A 19,953-nucleotide genomic window follows, 5' to 3' on the forward strand; every position below is an offset into this window, starting at 1 on the left:
AGAGCTGCCAACCTCTACGCATTATGAGTAGCACGTATGCATTTTGACATCATTGTAACGCCAGAATACGCAAAAATAGGGCTGAAGTTCTGCCCACTTGATTAAAACACTGAGCAGAGCCAATCCAGGCTCGAATTATGGAAGATTGACAATTCCACATGTCCCTCTCCCGGGCTGGCAGGCGATACCCTGCCCCCGCCCCGCCCTGACGCTCGGCGCTCAGGCGGGCGGTGTTCCTGAAGAGCCCCTGTGGGCTTTTCTTTAATTTTATCCACACCATTAACGACTTAACGGCCGTGTGTTCAGGGGACTGCGGCTGATTTACGGAGGCCTATTAACTATGACCCGTTTCCTGGAGCTTCAGGAAACAGATGCATGAGAAAAGCACGGGGGTCAGTTGTAATTCAACCAGTCCATCCTGAACGGGAGAAGCGTTCGATACTGTTGAAAATAACTTGTGTTTTGAGTCTCGTTGAAATCTGCGCTGATCAGCTTGAGCTCCTTTGTGAGATTAGAACACGCACTTCAAAATGATTTACTGAGGGATGTAACGAGCCATGTTTAAAGTGTCCTTTATTATCGTATATTGCATACATTCAGAATAGCAGCGCTCACTTTGATGTCGGCCCCGATTCACAGTCCTTGCTGGTGGGCCGTTTGCCCGAAGAACAGTTTTACATAAAACCTTTCTATGTGAAGATCGTAGAAACAAACAATTAAAATAATCCACAACCTCTGAAACACTAGAGATGGCGCAGGAATCGTTACTAAACTGATCCCGTGGATGTAATTGTCTTGAAGCTTCATGGACTCCATGGACACCTCTGCTCCGGACCAGCGTGTTGAACTTTGAAGGGCTGGGATATTGAGGGACCAAACTCTCTCTGGAACTGATATCGCACCGAATGACTTCACAGTGCAGACCGGGCCATCGCTGGCTTTCAGGAAGATGCCCTTGAGTTTCACTTCACCTTCTAAGGGCGTCCGTTTCGACTCAGGAAATGAGTGAAATCATGAGGGTATTTCAGCCTCCGTCTCTAACACATCCCGAGGGTTTAACAGATGAACGTGGTCTCTCAGAGCTGCGTCTCGCTCACAGGCAGGTCCTCTTCACTGTACACCATCGTCTGCCTGATGTAGTCCTGGTTCAGTGTCGAGGGGGTTTCTCCTGAATGGACACGCAGGACTTTAGCTGAGCACTGCTGAGACAGCACTTGCTGGAAGTGCTCCATGGTGGTGTAGTCACTTACGAATGCAGACGGTGGCCCGACATTAGTGGGTTCCACGTCTGTGCTGATGTGTTCTGTGATGTAATGCTGGTCTTTATGTCCTTCCTCTTCACTGAGGCTTCTGGGAGGCAGGTCTTCATCGACTTGCACAATGTTGACACTTTCACTTCTTTCAGGAAGCATTTTCATCGTCTCCTCGATGATGTGAAGACTGTTGGCATCAGTGTTTTCCATCGGAGCTTCATACAGAGTAGCTTTGGGGTCCAAAATATCCTGAGAGTGAACGAGGGAAAAGATCTTGTAGATCTTGAAGACAAGAATGTAAACCGAGATCAAATCTAACTTTGTGGTAATTTAATATAAATCATACAATGACTATTCTAATATGAACAGTGAAGTTAAATTGTATGATAAACTGGTGATTTACAAATGTAAGCAGTAATTTTGTATTAAGCCTCGTTTTTATAGAACATAGTCAAGAACACCATTTGGGATGATTATGTTTGACTTTGTCATAAATATGAAACCACAAGTCTGTAAAAGATCTGGTGTTGCCTTACAGGAAGAGTCAGGAAAGGACTTTGATCTGTCCTTTATCCTGGCACTAACAGATCAGGATTTCTTTGCCTACCTGGGTGAGGCTTCCGTCGATCCTTTGGATGGCGTTGCTGTTACCAGGATGAGGTATAGTTGGCCAGAACAATTTCTTTCCTCTAAAAACAAAAACCATTATTGGCGGTAACTTTCTGTATAATTTCTGATGAAAATGACAGGAGTTTCAGTGAACGAGGTGAGGTATTGCGTGGATTTCTCTGTCAGGCGGCTGAAATCGCTGACGCATCGCTATCTACACACTGGTTCGCATATATTGAATCCGTGCAAAAACACGATTACACTAAATAATTAGAGTGCAGCACTGTCTCAACAGCAAGTGCACCGTCTGCAGAGTGAGGAGCGGTGTTTCCCCTTACCGTTTAAATGCTTTGGATCCACCATGAGCTAACAGAATAAATCCCAGCGCCAATCCTGAGAGGATCCACAGAATACTGTAGGAAACTGGATCAGATTCTGCAGAGAGAGCAAAATCAAGGCGTTCATGGCGTTGGCAGTTTTTCTGATGTGATTAAACCGAGTCACATAAAAAGCAGCCATCGCAAACCAGCAACATCACCAGAGATTGAATTCCCTGTCAGACACAAAGGATGGTGTAATGATATGAACTTCCGTTTACATTTCATATGCAGTACACGCATAGTGTTTAAAATCTTGTGTTTATTAAGAAATGCACACATTGAATTTATTTTAAATAATCCTCGAGGTTCCATTTAGCAAGTGTATCGCTGTCTTGCTGGTGCAGAATGTGGAAGCGCGCCACCCTGTCCTGGCTGGCCTCCTTTCATCTGTAACCCAGAATTACCGTTGAACTCCGTCTCGAACACTATGGGGTGGCTGAACTCTCCCTCCCCAGCCCGGGTGAACGCAGACACCCGGGCTGTGTACAAGGTCTGGCTGCTCAGGTTGGATAACTTGTAACTGTTCTCATGGGAGCTGACCGTGATATCTGGAGGGAAATCAAGATACAAATATTTCATTTGAACTAGAGCATTAGGAGAACATTTTAAAAACACATGTATGTATATGAAGCTTTTGGAAAACTGTGTTCTCTACCGAACTGGCATAACTGAAATATTCACTAGAAAAGCTTCTACACAGGCAAGAGAAAAAAAGACACAAAAGAGAAGAAAGAAACGTCCAAACTCTAGACCCCAATGGAAGCATAAGTGAATAGGAATCTCATGGGACAGTAATCAGAAAAGGTGATGGCACTTTGAGTATTTGATAAAGGAGGACAGATGGACGGAAGAACACGCTGACGTGAGCGCATCTGCTCTGTGAGGAAGACGTTTAGAGAGAGATGAAAGGGGAGCCGTGTGGCAATTACTCAAGGTAGTATCTCCACGGTTGGTGATGGAGTACTGGACGACGTAGCCCTGGAGGAACCCGCGCAGCTCCTCCTCGGGGACCGGGCTCCACTCGATCACCGCTGAAGAGGCCGTGACATTGCAGCTGCTCACGTTGCTGGGGGCGCTCTTGGGGCCTTCAAGTGGGAATCGAAACAAAATACAGCACTGTCATTTTTCTGTTGTTGTTGGATTCCAGCAATTGAACGTGCAAAACATTTCAAATGGCGGTACTGGAGAACACAACACCTGTCAGTCACAGAGCTGGGGCACTGAGGGTGATTAAAGCACGTTTTAATGGAAATTGCTGAACTTACTTCCTTCTTGGAGGTAGACCTCAGTCCTCCCATAGGTGCTCTCGCTATCATTGATGTGCTTCAGGTTGCAGGTTTCTTTTTCCAAGCGGAGGAGAAGGATGAACTGGTACCTGCGGAAGGGCTCCAACGGACGTGCGCTTGTACCTGCAGACATTAACAGTCATTGGAAATGTTGGACACCAATAAGAACAAGTAAAGAAGGTGCTCAACTCAGGGAAATTAACTTTAAAAAGCCTCTCAAAGGTCTAGTTTTGGGTGCAGAGCGCAGGCGAGCAGTGGATGGTGCTTCCTCTGTGCTCAGAATGACAACATCCTCATAATGACCAACTCTGGGAACAACACTTCCAAAGATATGCAATCCCTCAGTGTGTCAGATAACCGACAACCACAGTATTCTGATTGCGCTTTCTTCTCCTCATGAAGCAGGTTATCATTTCACTAGACCAACAGTAGACTTGTCATGGTCCGAGAGAGGAATGAAAGAAAACCAGGACTTTATTTTCCTTGTGTTTATGTTTCACTGATGCAGTGTTGGTGTGTTGTGTGGCAGAGTGTGTATAGAGCGCGGGGGCTGCGCAGACTTTGTTGGTATCAGTACCTTGTATCTTATAATTGTTGATGTTCGGCTTTCTGAGATAAAAGGAGACTAAGTCTGTGGCATTCCGGGCTGGACCCCACTCGATGGCGTAGCAGCTGTAGGACTGGGTCTTCCTGCGATCCCAGGAGATCACGAAACTCTTGCCAAGACTCACAGTCGCATTTATTTCACCGGGCAAGTCTGTCGAGACCCAGGGAAGACAAGTGGATCCCAGATTAGAGTCTGTCCACAGTGGCAGGACCACCAGCTCAATTTGCACCTGGGTTTTCACGGGTTTGTTAAACATGTAAGTAATAAACACAGTTGAGAGTCTGGGTCACCTCTGGTGTTTACAAACAAATGGGGACGACAGCCGTTTCGGAGCACACCATCTTGGGTTTCACAAGGCATTTGCCCTCCTTGAAAAGCGGCGACACCCCTCGGGCAGTCCCAGGCTTACCTATATTTTCAAAAGCCGCTAGCCTCCTCTGGGCGGGCGGGGATTTCCCAGCGCTGTTGAAGGCCACCACACTGACCAGATAGGCCGACCCCGAGAGGATCAGGCTGAGCTCTGGGAACGTCGTGATCACGGGTAGGTCAGGCTCCCTCTGGGATTGCTTCCTCACAGTCACATTGTAAAAGTTCACCGACCAGTTACGGGCCATCTGAAGATGGGACAAGAAGCAAGGAGGGGTACGGTGAGGATTTGGGCAATTAGTTTATACTGTAACATATACAAAGTACCAATGAGAAAAATATACATGTATTTTAACAGGAACACTACTACAGTATAGTACAGTATCCATTTTAGAAAGGTCTACAGTGTAGCAAACACACACAGACTATGGAGTGTCATCTGATATCAGGGGCGGACTGGGACCAAAAATCGGCCCGGGAAGTTCAATTCGACCGGCCCACATATATGCCAAAATCAACATACTGAAGTAATAATGACGTGAGCACATGCAGCGGCCGTCATGATGAAGTATCATTAAAATAAATGACATAGAAGGTTTGCCCTAACAATGTAAACTTTCTACATTGTAGGCTACAGCTTCTACCAGGTTTCACACACAGTATGGGCAATTTAAGTATGGCAAAGTATAGGCTTACCATAATCAAGACGTCACAAATAATAGGCTGTCCTACTGAACATATCAAACTTTTCCATCAACAAAATATTTTCAATGAATTATTGTTTGTGTCGCACGTCTGTCTGCCGCCCCTGTGCGGTCAGGGATGCGACATTGTGTCCGTGTGTTCTGACACGCAGCTTTGACTAAAGCCAACAAGGAAGTAGCACAACTCTAAAGTACATAATTTAATACCTGGGCTGTATAAGACACACAAACACAGTTTGATTAAAAACCGTAATTAAATCGTTTTTTTCAACATAACTATAATAAAACAACATCACTTTGTTTATCACATTTTTACGTATCGTTGCCAGCAATCTATGTCACGATTGAGTGCCAGGTAAATTCACCACTTTTTTCATTTAAACAGCTTTCATAATACAATATAATATAATATATAATATAACAGTGAATGACACAATGCGGAAGTTAGCAGGCTCCAGTACACTGTCTGCAATGTTCAAACATGTCTTTCACATACGCTTAAGGCAGTGGTAGTGAATTATTTTTGTCTGGGTCCAACTTTCTTGGTCAAGGTCCAGACTCCAGATGGGGGAGAATCACACCTGCAAATGCACCTTTCCAACACACACAATTCTGTGAATTAGTAATATACCCCCTTTACTTATATATTTAGTACATTCATTTGACAAAGTACTAAAATAAAATGTAAAAGTAAATGTGAATGTTAGTCTTAAAACGCTTTCAATCCATTTTTGTTTATTTTTTTTTAATTATTGTAGCATATAGATAAACATAATAGAAATGTTCAAGCATTTCGTGTTTTATTAGATTCAAGTCTTTACCATTTCCCTTTATCACTGTCCACTGCTCAACATTAAAGCAATATGAGAGTGAAGAGGAATGAGGAATTCACGGTGGGGCTCTGGGGGGTTTCCCCCAGAAAAATCCTGAAATGCGTGATTCTGAGTCATTTCAAAGTCGAAAAACTTAGCTAAAAATCTTCATGAAAGCAGGCAGATTTTGACTCAAACATGTCTTTGCTTCACAACCACGCATCACTGTGGGACACATCCGGCGAACAATAACATCAACCGCCATTATGCAGGACTAGACTCGGTGTCTGCTGCTCCTCAGTCACAGAGATCTGTCCGCTGGAGCTGGAATTGAAACGGGTGAGGATGCACAGCTTTCAATTTGTGCTAGAAATATCCCAGCTAACACACATTACGACATATCCCAGCTAATGTATAACGCTGTGGCAACGTTGTGTGTTAGCAGGGATGCGTCTTCATTGGAAATCAGCTGTTTCCGCCGCTGATGTAGGAGTTTCTAGGTCAATACACGCTATGGCACCGTTCCCCCTAAATAGGCCACTGGTCGTGTGTGTGCACTTGTTGGACGTGAGGTTGAAATATGTCCACACGATAAACAATACATAAAAAAACTAAAAAACTAAAATCAATGATAAGTTAATTAAAATGATTCTCGCAGTCCATTCAAAAGCGTCTGGCGGTCCGGATTTGGACTGTGTTCCGCCTATTGACTACCCCTGCTATAGAAGATCTTTGACTGACATGAAACTCATCCCCTATTAATACAATAGATTCAAATGAAAGATGACATCGGTTCACCAATCCCGTTGTAAGAAAATCCTGGCTAATCAAATCAGGGATTGGCCCCTCCTGCCCCTGAGATATTACAATATTGGATTTACCCGCGCGATGATTGGAGTGATGTGAGAGAGATGCCCAGTTAATAAGTGTGTCATTCTCAGCATGTAACGGGCAGAAAAAAAACAATATACTGTGTATATGGTTTCTCCAGCACTTCCCAATTGCCAGTCCACCCCTGTCTGATATGTACAATTACAACCGGAGCGTCGTCTTTGCACACACTCTGTATGTATGCTTCTTGTGTTGGTGTGCTGTACCTCTTTGAAGAGCTATACAGTAAACTACCATAACATGTGCGGAGTCAACCTAATTCTAGTTCAAATAAAATGCTGTGGACGAGTCGTTGTGGACTGTAAAGCACCTGCCAGCTCAGGAAGAACCATCGCTTCCCTCCCTCCATTGCTTTGGTTTCAAACTTTACAATCTCCGGCCTGGCAGTCAACTCTGTGAAAGCAAGACAACACAGTGAGTCTCACACAGGAGAACAGTACAGACAGGGCATCTGAACACATGACATCTGACCATGGTTCAAATCCCTGTCTCTTATAAACATGCCACCCGTGTGCTCCTCAAGCTTACGAGACATTTATTCATGAGCTGTTTGTGATTTTGTTCTGTTACACTGAATTTGTATATGAATGACAATGGAAATCATACAGTTTCACTCGTGTGACGGATAAGAACTCTTCAGTCATTAAGGAATGCATGTCTTATGAATCAGGGATTTTCTCCCCTGATTTACAACTACAGCAAAACTCAAATAAAATGCACCACTTGAATTGTACATCCCATAAGGAACATGGGCAGATACTTGACAAAACTAGTGGATATGCTCATATTTCACAATTTAGCTGTAATTCTCAGAATATACAAATAAAAAAATAAAAAAACTATATTAAATGTTATTAACTATTATTAAAACAATGATTACTTATATATAAAACATAACATCTCCTTTTACCAGGCGGTACGAGGAACGTGTCACTCCATACACACAAGTTGCACTTGGGCTTCTTCACACAGCGCACCCGGACCCGATAGGACCGCTCTGGGTCAAGCCCCTTCACCACAACACCGTTCTTATAGTCCAACTCAACCTGCAGACGAGCGCACAGACACAGGATGAAGGGGCAGTGGGCTGAGGACTGAAAACCACCGTGTGACCATGTTACTGCGCAGGCCCTGCCAAGAGCCACAGAGGGCCCCCGAGGGGACTTTCTCACATGCATAACGGCCATCGTAAGCAGGACCTCCTCTAGGAGCAGGAAGTGTGGCAGTGGGCTGCTCGGACAGCCTGAGCTAACCATTCCTTTTTCCATAATCCCCCCGCTTTACTCTACAAAATACGGGAAGTTGTTTACTTCCTGCCCATTTCCAGTAAGCTGACAGCAATATTGTAACAGTATGTTCAAGTCCTCTACTAAGAAAGGCATCTTATAAACTCAAGATTCATTGTCCACACAGCACTAGGTTTTCTCTTTGTCAAGGTCACATGGTCCCTTCCCAATTGGCCCCTTTCACAGGTGGTTTTAAATTCAGCCTGTTCTTTGTGTTCTTACCTGGCTCCAGGCTGCACTGTTATTTTCTGCGTACTGGACTTCATATTGTTCAGCAAACTTGACTTCCACCAACACTACATTGAACAATCCACTATTCCAATTAAAACTGATGTTTCTAGGCTGGTCACATCGCACTGAAACACAGAGTGAAAAACAAACAGTATGATCTAATGCCAATACCCAGCATGCATTGCTGTTTGAAGGGTGTGCACATCAGTACTACCTTTGGCCTAGTGCAGGGGTGTCAGACTCATATTAGGTAGTGGGCTGGATTTGTTCCAATGAGACCTCATGGGGGCCGGAAAATTTTTGGCTAAAATCAATTTGACTCTGCACATGGATATTTAGGCTGCTTGCGGATTTATTATTTGAAATCATTCAAGAAGGCCTACAGATACCAATCAATTCATTGTTGTACATGAAAATAACACACAATGTATTATTACATGAAGCAAAAGAGAGAAGAACTGCTACAAATACATGTTGAACAGAAAGCATTTTCCTATGCAACATTGACAAGAATACATTTCAAATAGAAGAGAGAAGTGCCATAGAAAGCATGTTTTCCATTAATGTTAACTATTAATAATTACATATTGTGTTTGAATATCTGTGTTATTCATTAATTATACATTTGAAAGAATGCAGGTTATAGTTATAAAATGCCAAATATCTGTCCAGAATAGCTGAACCAATCAATCAGAAATTGCACGTTGGCACATGAACACACCAACATGTAAAATTATAAAAAGTAGAAGAGAGAAGTGTGACAAAATAGCCTATTATAAGTGCCACAGAAAGCATTTCATACAACTATTAACAACAATAATTACATATTGTGTTTGAATATCTGAGTAATTCATTAACTATACATTTGTCCAGCTGGTTCAGATACTGTGGTTAATGCAGCTGCCCTGTGATCAGTAGATTTAGACCAGTGTGCTAACTTGCTGGTTTGAGCTCAGATTGAGCTGATACAGTGATTACCCGCAATGGAGTCAAAGTGTTCAGCTGGAGAGGCTGTCACAATGCAGTGTGAGCTACGAGCTGTCAGGTATGCAGGACAAATATATAGTAAATAGTTTATTGAAATACAAAGCAGTGTATGTTGAAAACAAGTTTACACAGTGTTGTGTACAATTATGTTTTGATGATGCAATCGTTATTTTGAACTATAAAATATTGCTTTTGCGCATTATTCCAATATTTACGTTTGCACTTTTTTTCATTCCCTTATTGTATGCCGTTTTTGAGCTTTTTGCTTATTGTAGGATATATAGTTATTCATGTTTTGACTGCAGTGTGTGCGTTTAGAAAAAAAAGTGTATTGATGTTACTTATAGCAATAATATTAATGTTTTATGGTCATATTTCAATTTAAATACTCTATTTGTGCCATGTAAATGTAAATGTTGGATTTGATATTCATGAATAAAACTTCTGAGTTTTTTATGCCTGTTAAAGCCCTATCGGTTACAAAGACCGGCTTCGGCGCTTGTAGGCAGTTCAAAATGTCGGCGCTTCTAGTGTTAATTAATGCATCATAGCATAGAAACCTGTTACTTTGCTTATTACACATAGTTGATAATAACTGTATGGAAATGTTTTTTTTTTTTACCCAGAACATGTCGCGCTGGATGAAACCTGCAGTGTCTGCACTGTGAATTTAATTATTAATGATACAAATGTCTGAAATATATATTTATTGATGGCAATCTAATAATTAAAATAAAATGCTTACCCAAATTATTAGGCATGCCTTTGAAACATGTTTCTGAATAATCACTTTCATCTCTGACCAAAACTGTCATGTTGTCATTCAGGTAGACATCAAATGTGTGGGATGTTGTGAGAATATTTCTGAACACTTTAGAAGACTCTCTCTGTTCTCTGTGGACACAAAGTGCAGGACATAGGCCATTAAATACGACAATAGACAACATGCTTTAGCCCAGGTGTACTTTCTTTCTACTGAATAAAAAAAAACTTCTTTTTGGTTCTTGTCAATAATAATGAAAAATAAGAGTGTTAAATTCCAATTAGCAGAAACACCACATCATCTGATTTTTACTGAACTTAGACTACAAGTCTCAGACAACACCCCACTGAAATAAATATGTAAAAGAGTTAGCACCAACTGTAATGATTTTGTGAATGAAGCTGTAAAGTACAAGGACTATGGCACATTTATTTCTTAACAGTTTGTTACTGTGTGCTAATCCTGCACAGAGCAGCAATTCAGGATTCATTAGACACAAAAGACACAGTGGCCTCTTCTCTGCTCATGAGAGGAGTTCAGTGCTACTTTCTACATCAGTAAATAGAAACTGACTCCTAGAAATAGGATCAGTGATGCAAAACACACCGACAGTCTGTGAAACCCGTCCCACAGCACTGCCAGCACACGCACAGTCTTGGAGGACGTCGGTGTCCTGCACTCGTGTCTGCGCAGCGCTTCTGCTTTGTGCCGTGGCTTCACAGCGTCGAAGTCACGCAGGAAGGGCACGACTTCCCAGTCTCTGCGCACTTTCACAGCTCAGTTTAAAAGCTTGAGCTTGACATCATGAATGTGATGCACAAGACACCCCTTTAAAATACACCAGTAAAGACATCTCCAGCCTCACACTGTAGCGTAACCATCCACAGATGACACCGTGGCCCCGGGGCCGCGTCAGCCGGCTCATATCTGGGTGTTTTGTCATACGTTTTCCCTGAAGAAAACAATGCTTGGGAGGAGAAGGAAACAGAAGCAGAACCTACTGCAGGATGATAAAAGTGTAGTTTCTGGTGTCTGATGTGTTGAAGCCTGGTTTCCAGGAGCAATGCAGGGGGTTATAATTTTGTTTGGTTAAAAAACAGTCTAAGTCATGGACTCCATCTGTAATGAAAAAATATATAAACAGATCAATACACAAAAAACACCAACATTTAATCAAACTGTCAGTCACCCCTGTCACCCTCATTAAATAAAATAACATAATACAATTATTATTACATTAAAAAGACACTTGCCTGCCCTGAGAGAGCTGCAACATTTAAAATGATTGTATGTGACACAGAGTGAATTAAGGGATCTGCCATTTCTTTGCACAGGACTACTTGTGAAATGCATTTTGTTCTCTTCACTGCCGTCACCCTCACTAGCAAGGCTAGACAAACACTGCTAGCTAATTACCAAGCAAGCATAAAGCTGCACGACAGCAAGGTCTTGCTCTCTGGGAATGAAGAGTGATGGTGTCTTTGGTGATTAAAGTTCAGAGCAAATTGTACAAACAAACAAACACCACCTAAAAAAAATATCTAATGCCATATAGCGTCCTGTGCTGGTTAACAGGTTGTGGCTGATGATCGGTACAAGTCAGGATTATGACATTCACTCTTATATTTCTTTACAATCTGCGTTTCAGTAGCACCTGAACATGCATTACTGTTCTAAACCCAGACCTCTGATGAGCTGTGCATCGGCGTATGAATGTGAAATAAAACTTCTTTCAGTTTAATTCAGATACATTTTTTCAAATTTTAAACACAAAAGCATACAAATTCTACTTCTGCAAAGACTTTATGAATCCAGCTTTGTATAATCGGCCATTCAGACTGTGCAATCATTGCTGAGTCTTGCTCAATAAAAAGAGAACGTACATTATACCAAGCAAACAAGCATTTACGGAAATCCATCTACACGTCGTTTTTCTGTTTTTCTCTCAAGGTGCCCTTTAATATGTGGGAGTCTTTGTGAAACTATGACTATTTGAGAAATAAATTCACTTCTGCTATTTGTCATCATCATTAGAAGAAAGGTAAAGGAACAATAGTAACGCTTTAGACTGTGGTCCAATTTAATATTATATAGATATACAATTGAAAATGTATTAATTCAAGTTCAATAACATGTTCATGTCATATCTATCTCTATCGAAACCATTATCAACATGGAAAAAACTATATCTCAGTCATCTAAAGTGGAGATATGTATGTTTCTCTTGTATCTTGGCTTTTGGTTTTGATATCCACTTCAGATGGCCGAGCGATTATGTAACCTGTGTTTTGTTCATGCTGACAACGTTTTTGGCATAATGAGATCTTCTACTGATATTTATTTAGCAATTAGTTGAATTTTAATAGATTATCAATTCAAATATGTATTTAATATTAAATTGGGACGATATAAACACGCTACAAACATGCTACAAACATGATATATGGCGCAGCAGACACAAACGAACATTTTGTTATTTGTTATGACGAAAACACATTCCCGGAGGCCGTGACTATTGCTTGTTCTCCGCTGTGAAGTTAAAACGAGATGAAAGGGTGTTTTTTTCCTCAACACAACAGGGTTTGTCTTTGTTTTGAGAAGTCAAAAGGAAATGACAAAACAACGAGAGCACAAAGAGGAACAAACCCCATTAAAGTTTTACTGGTTACACACAGACCAGAGGGAATAAATAGACACAGCATTTCTGTCTCTGTGCTTGTGTGGTATTTCCCCCGATTCCCCTGCAACTCCGTTTTGAATCATATAAAAATATGCAAATATATCTGTCTTGAGAGCTATTACTACAACTACTACCACTGCCACTACTACTATTGATAATAACAAAAGACAAGAGACACTACCTTAGGAAATTAATATCTCAAAAATGAAGGGAGTTGAATCAGTAAGTAAGTCCGCTTTTAAAATAGGGTTAATCGGTGTTAACACCAATATTGAAGATACATGTTTTGGGGATTCATTTACTGATACATTTTTCTATATTTCTTTTTTACTCCAAGGGAGCAAAACAACCGACATGTTTAGATCTCAGCAGCCGTTATCAGGGAGTATTTCAATCAAGAAAGCACTTGATTTCCTTTGTTGGTTGCAACTGGTTTTTCTGATTTTATTTTCTGACTTCCTGCAGGTGAAGGAAAATCACAGACTCGCCCCTTGAGGAAACTCTTTGTAGTAGGGAGCTGTTTCTGTCACACCGAGTCAATTAAAATCAACGTAAATCCATGCGTCAAAGTATGTTGTATGCTTACTTCAAGTAATACAACCTGGACAAACTTTATACAAACAGCTGAAACACTTATTTGTATTCCTGAAAGTGAAATGTTGTAACTGGGAACGGGACTGGAATTCCCACCTCATAGCACACTGGTGGAATGGCAGGATCTAGAACAGGTTGCAGGTTCTAGAGGAGAATGAAGGGAACAGCCACACCTCTTTGATGGGTGCCTTGTGTTTCTCCTCCTTTTACCAAGTGTCGCAGAAACCATAGCTGCTACGTGATCGATATACAAATACCTCCTCGAAGGGTTATCATCGGCTCAGATCTGTGTTCGTGGTTAAAAGGGCAATATGAATTGAAGTTGCATTACACTGTCTGACTGCTCTGGGTTTTTCGTTACTAGACCATTGTTTTCCAATCTGCTCTCTCCCACCACCCCGCACACCAAAATGTACTAGTGAAAATATAATACAATTTAATTATTTTCAAATCGCCCTGCGGACGTGAAACAAAAAAAATTGCATCAAAAACAAAAATGTCATTACCTCCAGATGATTTGTTCATATAAGTGCTGCTGCTTGTGTTCTGCACTGTGAGGGACAAATAAGAAAATATGTTTCACCATAGAACAGGGAATGTGTATTTTTCAGCAGTTAAAAGTTACACAAAACTCAAAATAAATAAAGATATATACTTTATGTCTAAGTCTTGTTTTTGTAGCTATGTTGCGAACCTTCTGAATAATTAGCAAAGTAACAATTTCCAAAAGTACGCTATAGAGAAACCAGAATTAAGCAGCTGATCAGTCGAATTAATTAATTTGACATCTGGCTGTAGCAACACATTCACTGATCTGGTTTCTGGTTCTTTTTAGTTTAATATTAAGCACTGAAATCAAAGCTTGTACATGGCAAAGAAACAACCATATAGAAATAATGAACACCATACAGAAATTATTCAGATGCAAAACAAATATGAAATCCTCTTCTTGTTACAATACAATTGCAATCTTTTACATGTGTTTTTTGTTCAAACTGTAATCAACACAGTTCTCTGCAAAGAAAAGAAAAAATGTCTACAGACATCTGCAACCCTGGTCAACAAGCAGAGACCCTATCCTAAGTAGACAACAGCTTGATCCAATTCATTCATCCAAAGACAACAAACAGAAGAGCCTGCGTTTCTGCAGGACCAGGGCTGTAAATTCCTGCACACGGGTGTCAAATACAACCCATGAAAGAAGTGGACACAATCAAGCCCAGCAAACTGCAGTTTTCTCTTCAGTTTCTCTCCGTCAGGGTGCATACTTGTTCAATTCGTGAATATAAATTTGCTTTTCTCATACAGCTTTTTGACGTAAAGTGACTTACTGAGTGTGTTCAGCAGCCACTGTTTTGGTGCTGTTGAGGCTCCAGTTTCACACAAACAGCGCCTGGTTATCTGAGGAAATCTGAGTTGTAATCCTTATCTTCATTATTCAGTCTTCAGTCACCACCACAGTCAGATATATAGAACAGGCTGAGTATTTCACTGCGTTTGGCTGAGCAGAAGCACAGAGCTGACTGAATCACCAGTCATTTTTGTTTTTCCTCCCTCGTGATGCAGCACGGTCAGTAAAGGCATTGAGAGGTTGTGCCACAGTGATGCCCACCAAACCAGGTGGGCTCAGGAAGACCGTTCTTACTCTTGAGGTGGGGGATTTACACCTAGCCCACTGTGAAACCCCAGCGTCTGCAGGCCAGTTCAAATACAGCTGGTTCACCAAAGGCAGACGGTGCAATCTGACTAATCACTATCTTTACTGGACAAAATATTATTTACTCGCTGACATACATACATAGTCCTGTGTATCTGCTGTGGTTGGGAGCTGTGTAGAGTTTGAAGAAAAAAGTTTCCAAACCCTTTGTCCTTTAAAACAAAAAACGCAATGCACACAAAAAGCAAACACACAGAACAAAATAATGCACATGACAAACAAGTAACTTCAAAATACTGAATACAAGTGTCAGTGAAGTAAATGTAAACCTCACCGTAATCTAGGCAAATAAAAAGTACAAATAATACATACCTATGCATTTGGAAATGTGCACTGCAGCAGACCAGTTACACCCCCCAAAAAATCCTGAATTAAAACAAATGCATTAATTGAATTACTTTGAAATGTTTATTTAGTAATGCCTGCATTTTCAGTTGTCCTTGTGTTACATCACTAGCCAAGTGAAGTGTCTTACCAAATTGTGTATACATTATTGACTAAACGTACATTTACTGAACACCACTAGTTTGTGTTTGTTTACATGTTTCTCGCAACAGGACACATGCTGAGGGAATCAAAAGCCCTTACCGATCACAGCATAAAGTAAAGCTGCAAAACTCAGATGCTTCATCCTCTTGTTGTTCTCTGTCTTTAGTTCATTCAGTAAGCAGGTGTCCTCTCGAGCCCATGACACGAGTCTGTCTCCAGCTGCGCACAGTGAGAGAATGAGTAAGTGCACTGGCACAGCGCCAAGTCTGGAGTAGAAATACACACACTGTGGGCGGGGTTAACTCACCAGCACCTTCCCATGAGAGGAATTCATAATGAATCAATCAACGATCTGAACAACTTTGACCTAGACTATGTGTATCATGTAAATGTATTTGACTTTTAATTCAAATTATCCAAATACAAAGACTAGAAATGACAATATATATATATATATATATATATATATATATATAATTGTGTTGTTTTCCTCCTTTGTTTCAATTGCTGAAAATGATATATCTTTCACATAATTATTCATGTAACAGCTAAACAAACAGGATTCTCATTGTATTGCTTGCAGTCAAATGCACTGTGAATGATATCAATCAATCAATCAATCAATCAATTTGTATTTGTATAGCACCATTTGCAGGGTAGCCCCAGACTGGTAAACATACAACAAACATACGGCAAAATAAAATAATACGTAAATAATAGAATAAATAAAAATAGACCATTAACAGTTAAAGTGATCTAAAATAATGTAAATACAATTTTTAATAAATAAACCATTCGGCACGCAGAAGAGAAAAACAATCTACATGTAACAAACGTGTGTATCAGTTTCTCAGTGTCCTGTAACGAGAGGAATTGTCTCAGTCTAGCAATGTTTCTAAGCTGGAGGAAGGAAGATCTCGACACATTCTGAATGTGTGATTCAAAGGACAGATTATGATCACAGATGACAACCAGGTCTCTTGCCATCTACTTAGGGAAGAAATTAAAGGTATAATTACTCTGTTTTTTCAGTGCATGATGAACAGTTAGATTTTTGTCCCCTAAAATTAGGACTTCTGTTTTGTCAGAATTAAGCATAAGAAAATTACTTGTCATCCATGTTTTAATTTCAGACAGAGAGCAGATTAGTTTTTCTAGGTCTATGGTGTTGTTAGGATTTACTGACAGATATAATTGTGTGTCGTCTGCATAACTGTGAAAGTTAATATTATGTCGCCGAATGATATCACCTAAAGGGAGCATGTACAATGAAAAAAGTATAGGTCCGAGGACTGAGCCCCGTGGGACTCCGTACTTAACCTCAGTTAAATTTGAGTGTTTTTCATTAATCTGTACATATTGGAGTCTGTTTGACAGATATGATTTAAACCATAATGAAGCAGTGTATCAAGATTTGGTGGTCAATTGTGTCAAAAGCTGCACTTAAATCTAGTAAAAAAAAAAACAGTTTCTGTACTGTATCCATCTTCAATGTACATGATTTGCCCAGTAATCCTTGTTTTTAATGGTTTGTGTTATGTTGGTTTACTTTGTGTAGTGTATTTAAACTGTTTAAGGTTTATGTATTCATTTATTTATTTTATTAATTTTGTTGTAGTATTGTTATCACTCTGTAAAGTGTTTGGTGGCTGCCCTGCAAAGGGCGCTATACAAATAAAAATGTTCCATATTAACCTTTGAAGTACATTTATTATAAATCGGAAGTACAGGTACCAAGTAATATGAAGGTTAAAATCATGCTTCTGAGAAGCAAATACCTTCAGAACGCTGTCAGGTTTCAGAAGCTGATCCGGAGTCACAGTGTGAAATGGAGTGACAGTTATTGAGCAGAAGACTTGCAGCTGTAGAAGCAAGAACCTGCGCCTACGGTGTCGGTGTCGGTGGTGCTCAAAACACACTAAGATTAATTTCTCATGGACAACAGATGTTCCAGAATAGATCTGTTTCGTTCAAGATGCAAACTAGGATACATTAATTGCTTTAAAGTTTATTTTTATAATACTATAATAGTGCTTCACAGTATTGTCAGAAATGTAATAAATAAAACTGTAGACTTTGCAAATTTCTGTTATACTGTACAGTATACCAGAAATGATGATGTTTTTACAAAAGCATGCAACAACAAACTGTGTGGGTTGGAGAAGTAAATATTTAGATTGTCAGCAAAAATTTTTTTCACTTCTCCTGTCTATAAATAAAGCTCACACTTCTGCCTCTACCAGCCAAAAATTTGCTTTTTACTCTTGGGGCCCAGCACCAAAAAAAGCCTTTTAAATTTAAATATTGAATGTACTTTGAAACTGTATTGTGGTGACAAATAAACAAAAACAGTAATCTTTATTTTGAACATGTGTCTTGGAGCGGAATGAGGAAAAAGCTTCCATTATAAAGATTCATATTTTCACATTTGTGTTATTTTAGATGCAAAATTGTGGCAAAACAAATGATGCAAAGGACATAAATGTGCAATCTTGTTCCTGAGAATTGTGTCAGATATATATATATATATATATATATATATATATATATATATATATAGACATATTGTCTTGGAAAACATTGCCACTTTCAGCGTCATTCCCGTTATTGACGTTTTTCAGCTGGTTAATTTTGTCACACTCTATTGCTATTAGAAAAACATTGTATGTGTTTGTTTTTTAATTTAATAAACTTAAAAATATATATTTATCTTGCAATTCTGATATTTTGTCCAGTAACCTTCCTCTGAGTAAAAGAGTTCCCAACATAATTCGAATGGAAAAAAAAAATAACATACATGTAGAGAAAATTATTATTTTTTATTTGGCTAAAATATATCCTTATTTATTTGAATGACTATTGTGTCGTTAGTCTTTGTTATAGTTGATCAGACCAGCGTCAGGAAGTAGCTGAACAGTTGTTGCTCTTATACAGTGGCTGGTGTATCTTGTGTAGGGCTGTCTTCGAATGTTTGAATGTTCAAAGGTTCGTTCAGTTCCAGACCTTCGAAGGTTCCCCACGTGACAGTCACATTGATTTGTTTGTATTGTTAATAGAAACTGACACTGTTTGAATACTGTAGCATGCCAACGCACCCGAGAAAGGGTTAATGGGGTAAAGGCGGTGCGGTGGGGAGGAGCGTATAGGGTATAACAATCAACCCTCCTAACTATTGAGGAAAATACTGAGCTATAGCACAATGTAAAATTATATTATCTACCAGACACCAGAAGACGAGAAACAGGGAGAAAATTATATTAAAAAAAAACGAATATAATTTTACTAGGAGGTAACACGACTAAGTATAGCATAGATCCCTAACACCCATAAGAACCAGTAGAGATAACAGAAAGCAGCAAAGGACAAGATTCAGAATGATTACCCTTGGGCATCTTGGAGCTTCCACTTGAGTTTTTCAAATAAAATAAGTAAGGCCTGAAGAGCTATACCCTTGCACGGCAGATCCCCTTCAGCAATACAAATAAATTTGTCCTCTATTTAGCCTGTTCACTCCCCAAAGTAAAGCTGTTTTCTCATTTCTAGAAGCTAGGCCTCTGCTCCCCACAATGCTGAACCACTACCCAGGATGCACTCTTATCAGGTACCTCCGTGTCACCTGAGTTCCTCTCTTTCTCTACTCCCCCCTTACTATAAAGAGGCTGGTCCTTTTCTCAGATTTCTTAAAGAAACACAAGAGAAAAGCACAGGAAAGAAAACATTGAAGGAAAACAGCCAAAGCTGACCAAAATTACCTATATAATGTCAATTGGACGTACAGCACTTATGATCATGTAATGAATCCTGGCTAGGACTTTTTCCACCCCCCAATTAAGGGCAGCGGCCACACTCTTTCAGTGTGTCTGTGCTGTGGGATCGTCACAAGGGAGAGGGGATTAAATGCGAAGGGAGGCGGGAGAGCGGGTCAGTGGAGATGACCCCGTGTTTATGCAGCTCCGTACTAACTGCATTTTCGTTGCAATCAACCCATTATTTTTATAATTGATAATATGCCGAAAAATATATAATGTTGACACAAACTCTGAACAGTAGAAGGGAGTTTTTCTGTTACAGTTAAACCAAATGTTAAGGTTACTGTGTTCTGGCGTCTTTAATATTTACTACTTTCAGTATAGTTGTGTATTTTTTAATGTTACTGAACATCAGGATCACTAATTTACACCGATTTGCTATTCCAACACTAATTTCTGTATTGAATAAAATATAAATTGAAGTGAACATGCACACCTCACTGTTTATTACAGTTTATTATGAGTCAAGTGTTTTTACTGGAAGGTTAA

The 19,953-nt window shown here is 40.0% G+C and overlaps 1 protein-coding gene across 1 annotated transcript; it reads right to left on the bottom strand.

Moving 5' to 3' along the window:
* Positions 1-5: 5 nt before the first annotated feature.
* Positions 6-15,880, bottom strand: LOC136755129 (interleukin-31 receptor subunit alpha). The gene is made up of 16 exons (XM_066711558.1): positions 15,755-15,880; positions 15,479-15,532; positions 13,956-14,000; positions 11,177-11,294; positions 10,158-10,306; positions 8,417-8,550; positions 7,819-7,954; positions 7,219-7,301; positions 4,545-4,749; positions 4,106-4,285; positions 3,508-3,651; positions 3,172-3,327; positions 2,647-2,790; positions 2,201-2,297; positions 1,861-1,942; positions 6-1,502 (listed from the first exon to the last, which is right to left on the bottom strand). Exons 1-16 carry the CDS (start codon positions 15,795-15,797, stop codon positions 1,077-1,079), a joined length of 2,196 nt encoding a protein of 731 aa, XP_066567655.1. The 5' UTR covers positions 15,798-15,880; the 3' UTR covers positions 6-1,076.
* Between the last annotated feature and the right edge of the window lie 4,073 nt (positions 15,881-19,953).

This window comes from Amia ocellicauda, chromosome 8, assembly GCF_036373705.1.
Source record: "Amia ocellicauda isolate fAmiCal2 chromosome 8, fAmiCal2.hap1, whole genome shotgun sequence".
Taxonomy (NCBI): Eukaryota; Metazoa; Chordata; class Actinopteri; order Amiiformes; family Amiidae; genus Amia; species Amia ocellicauda.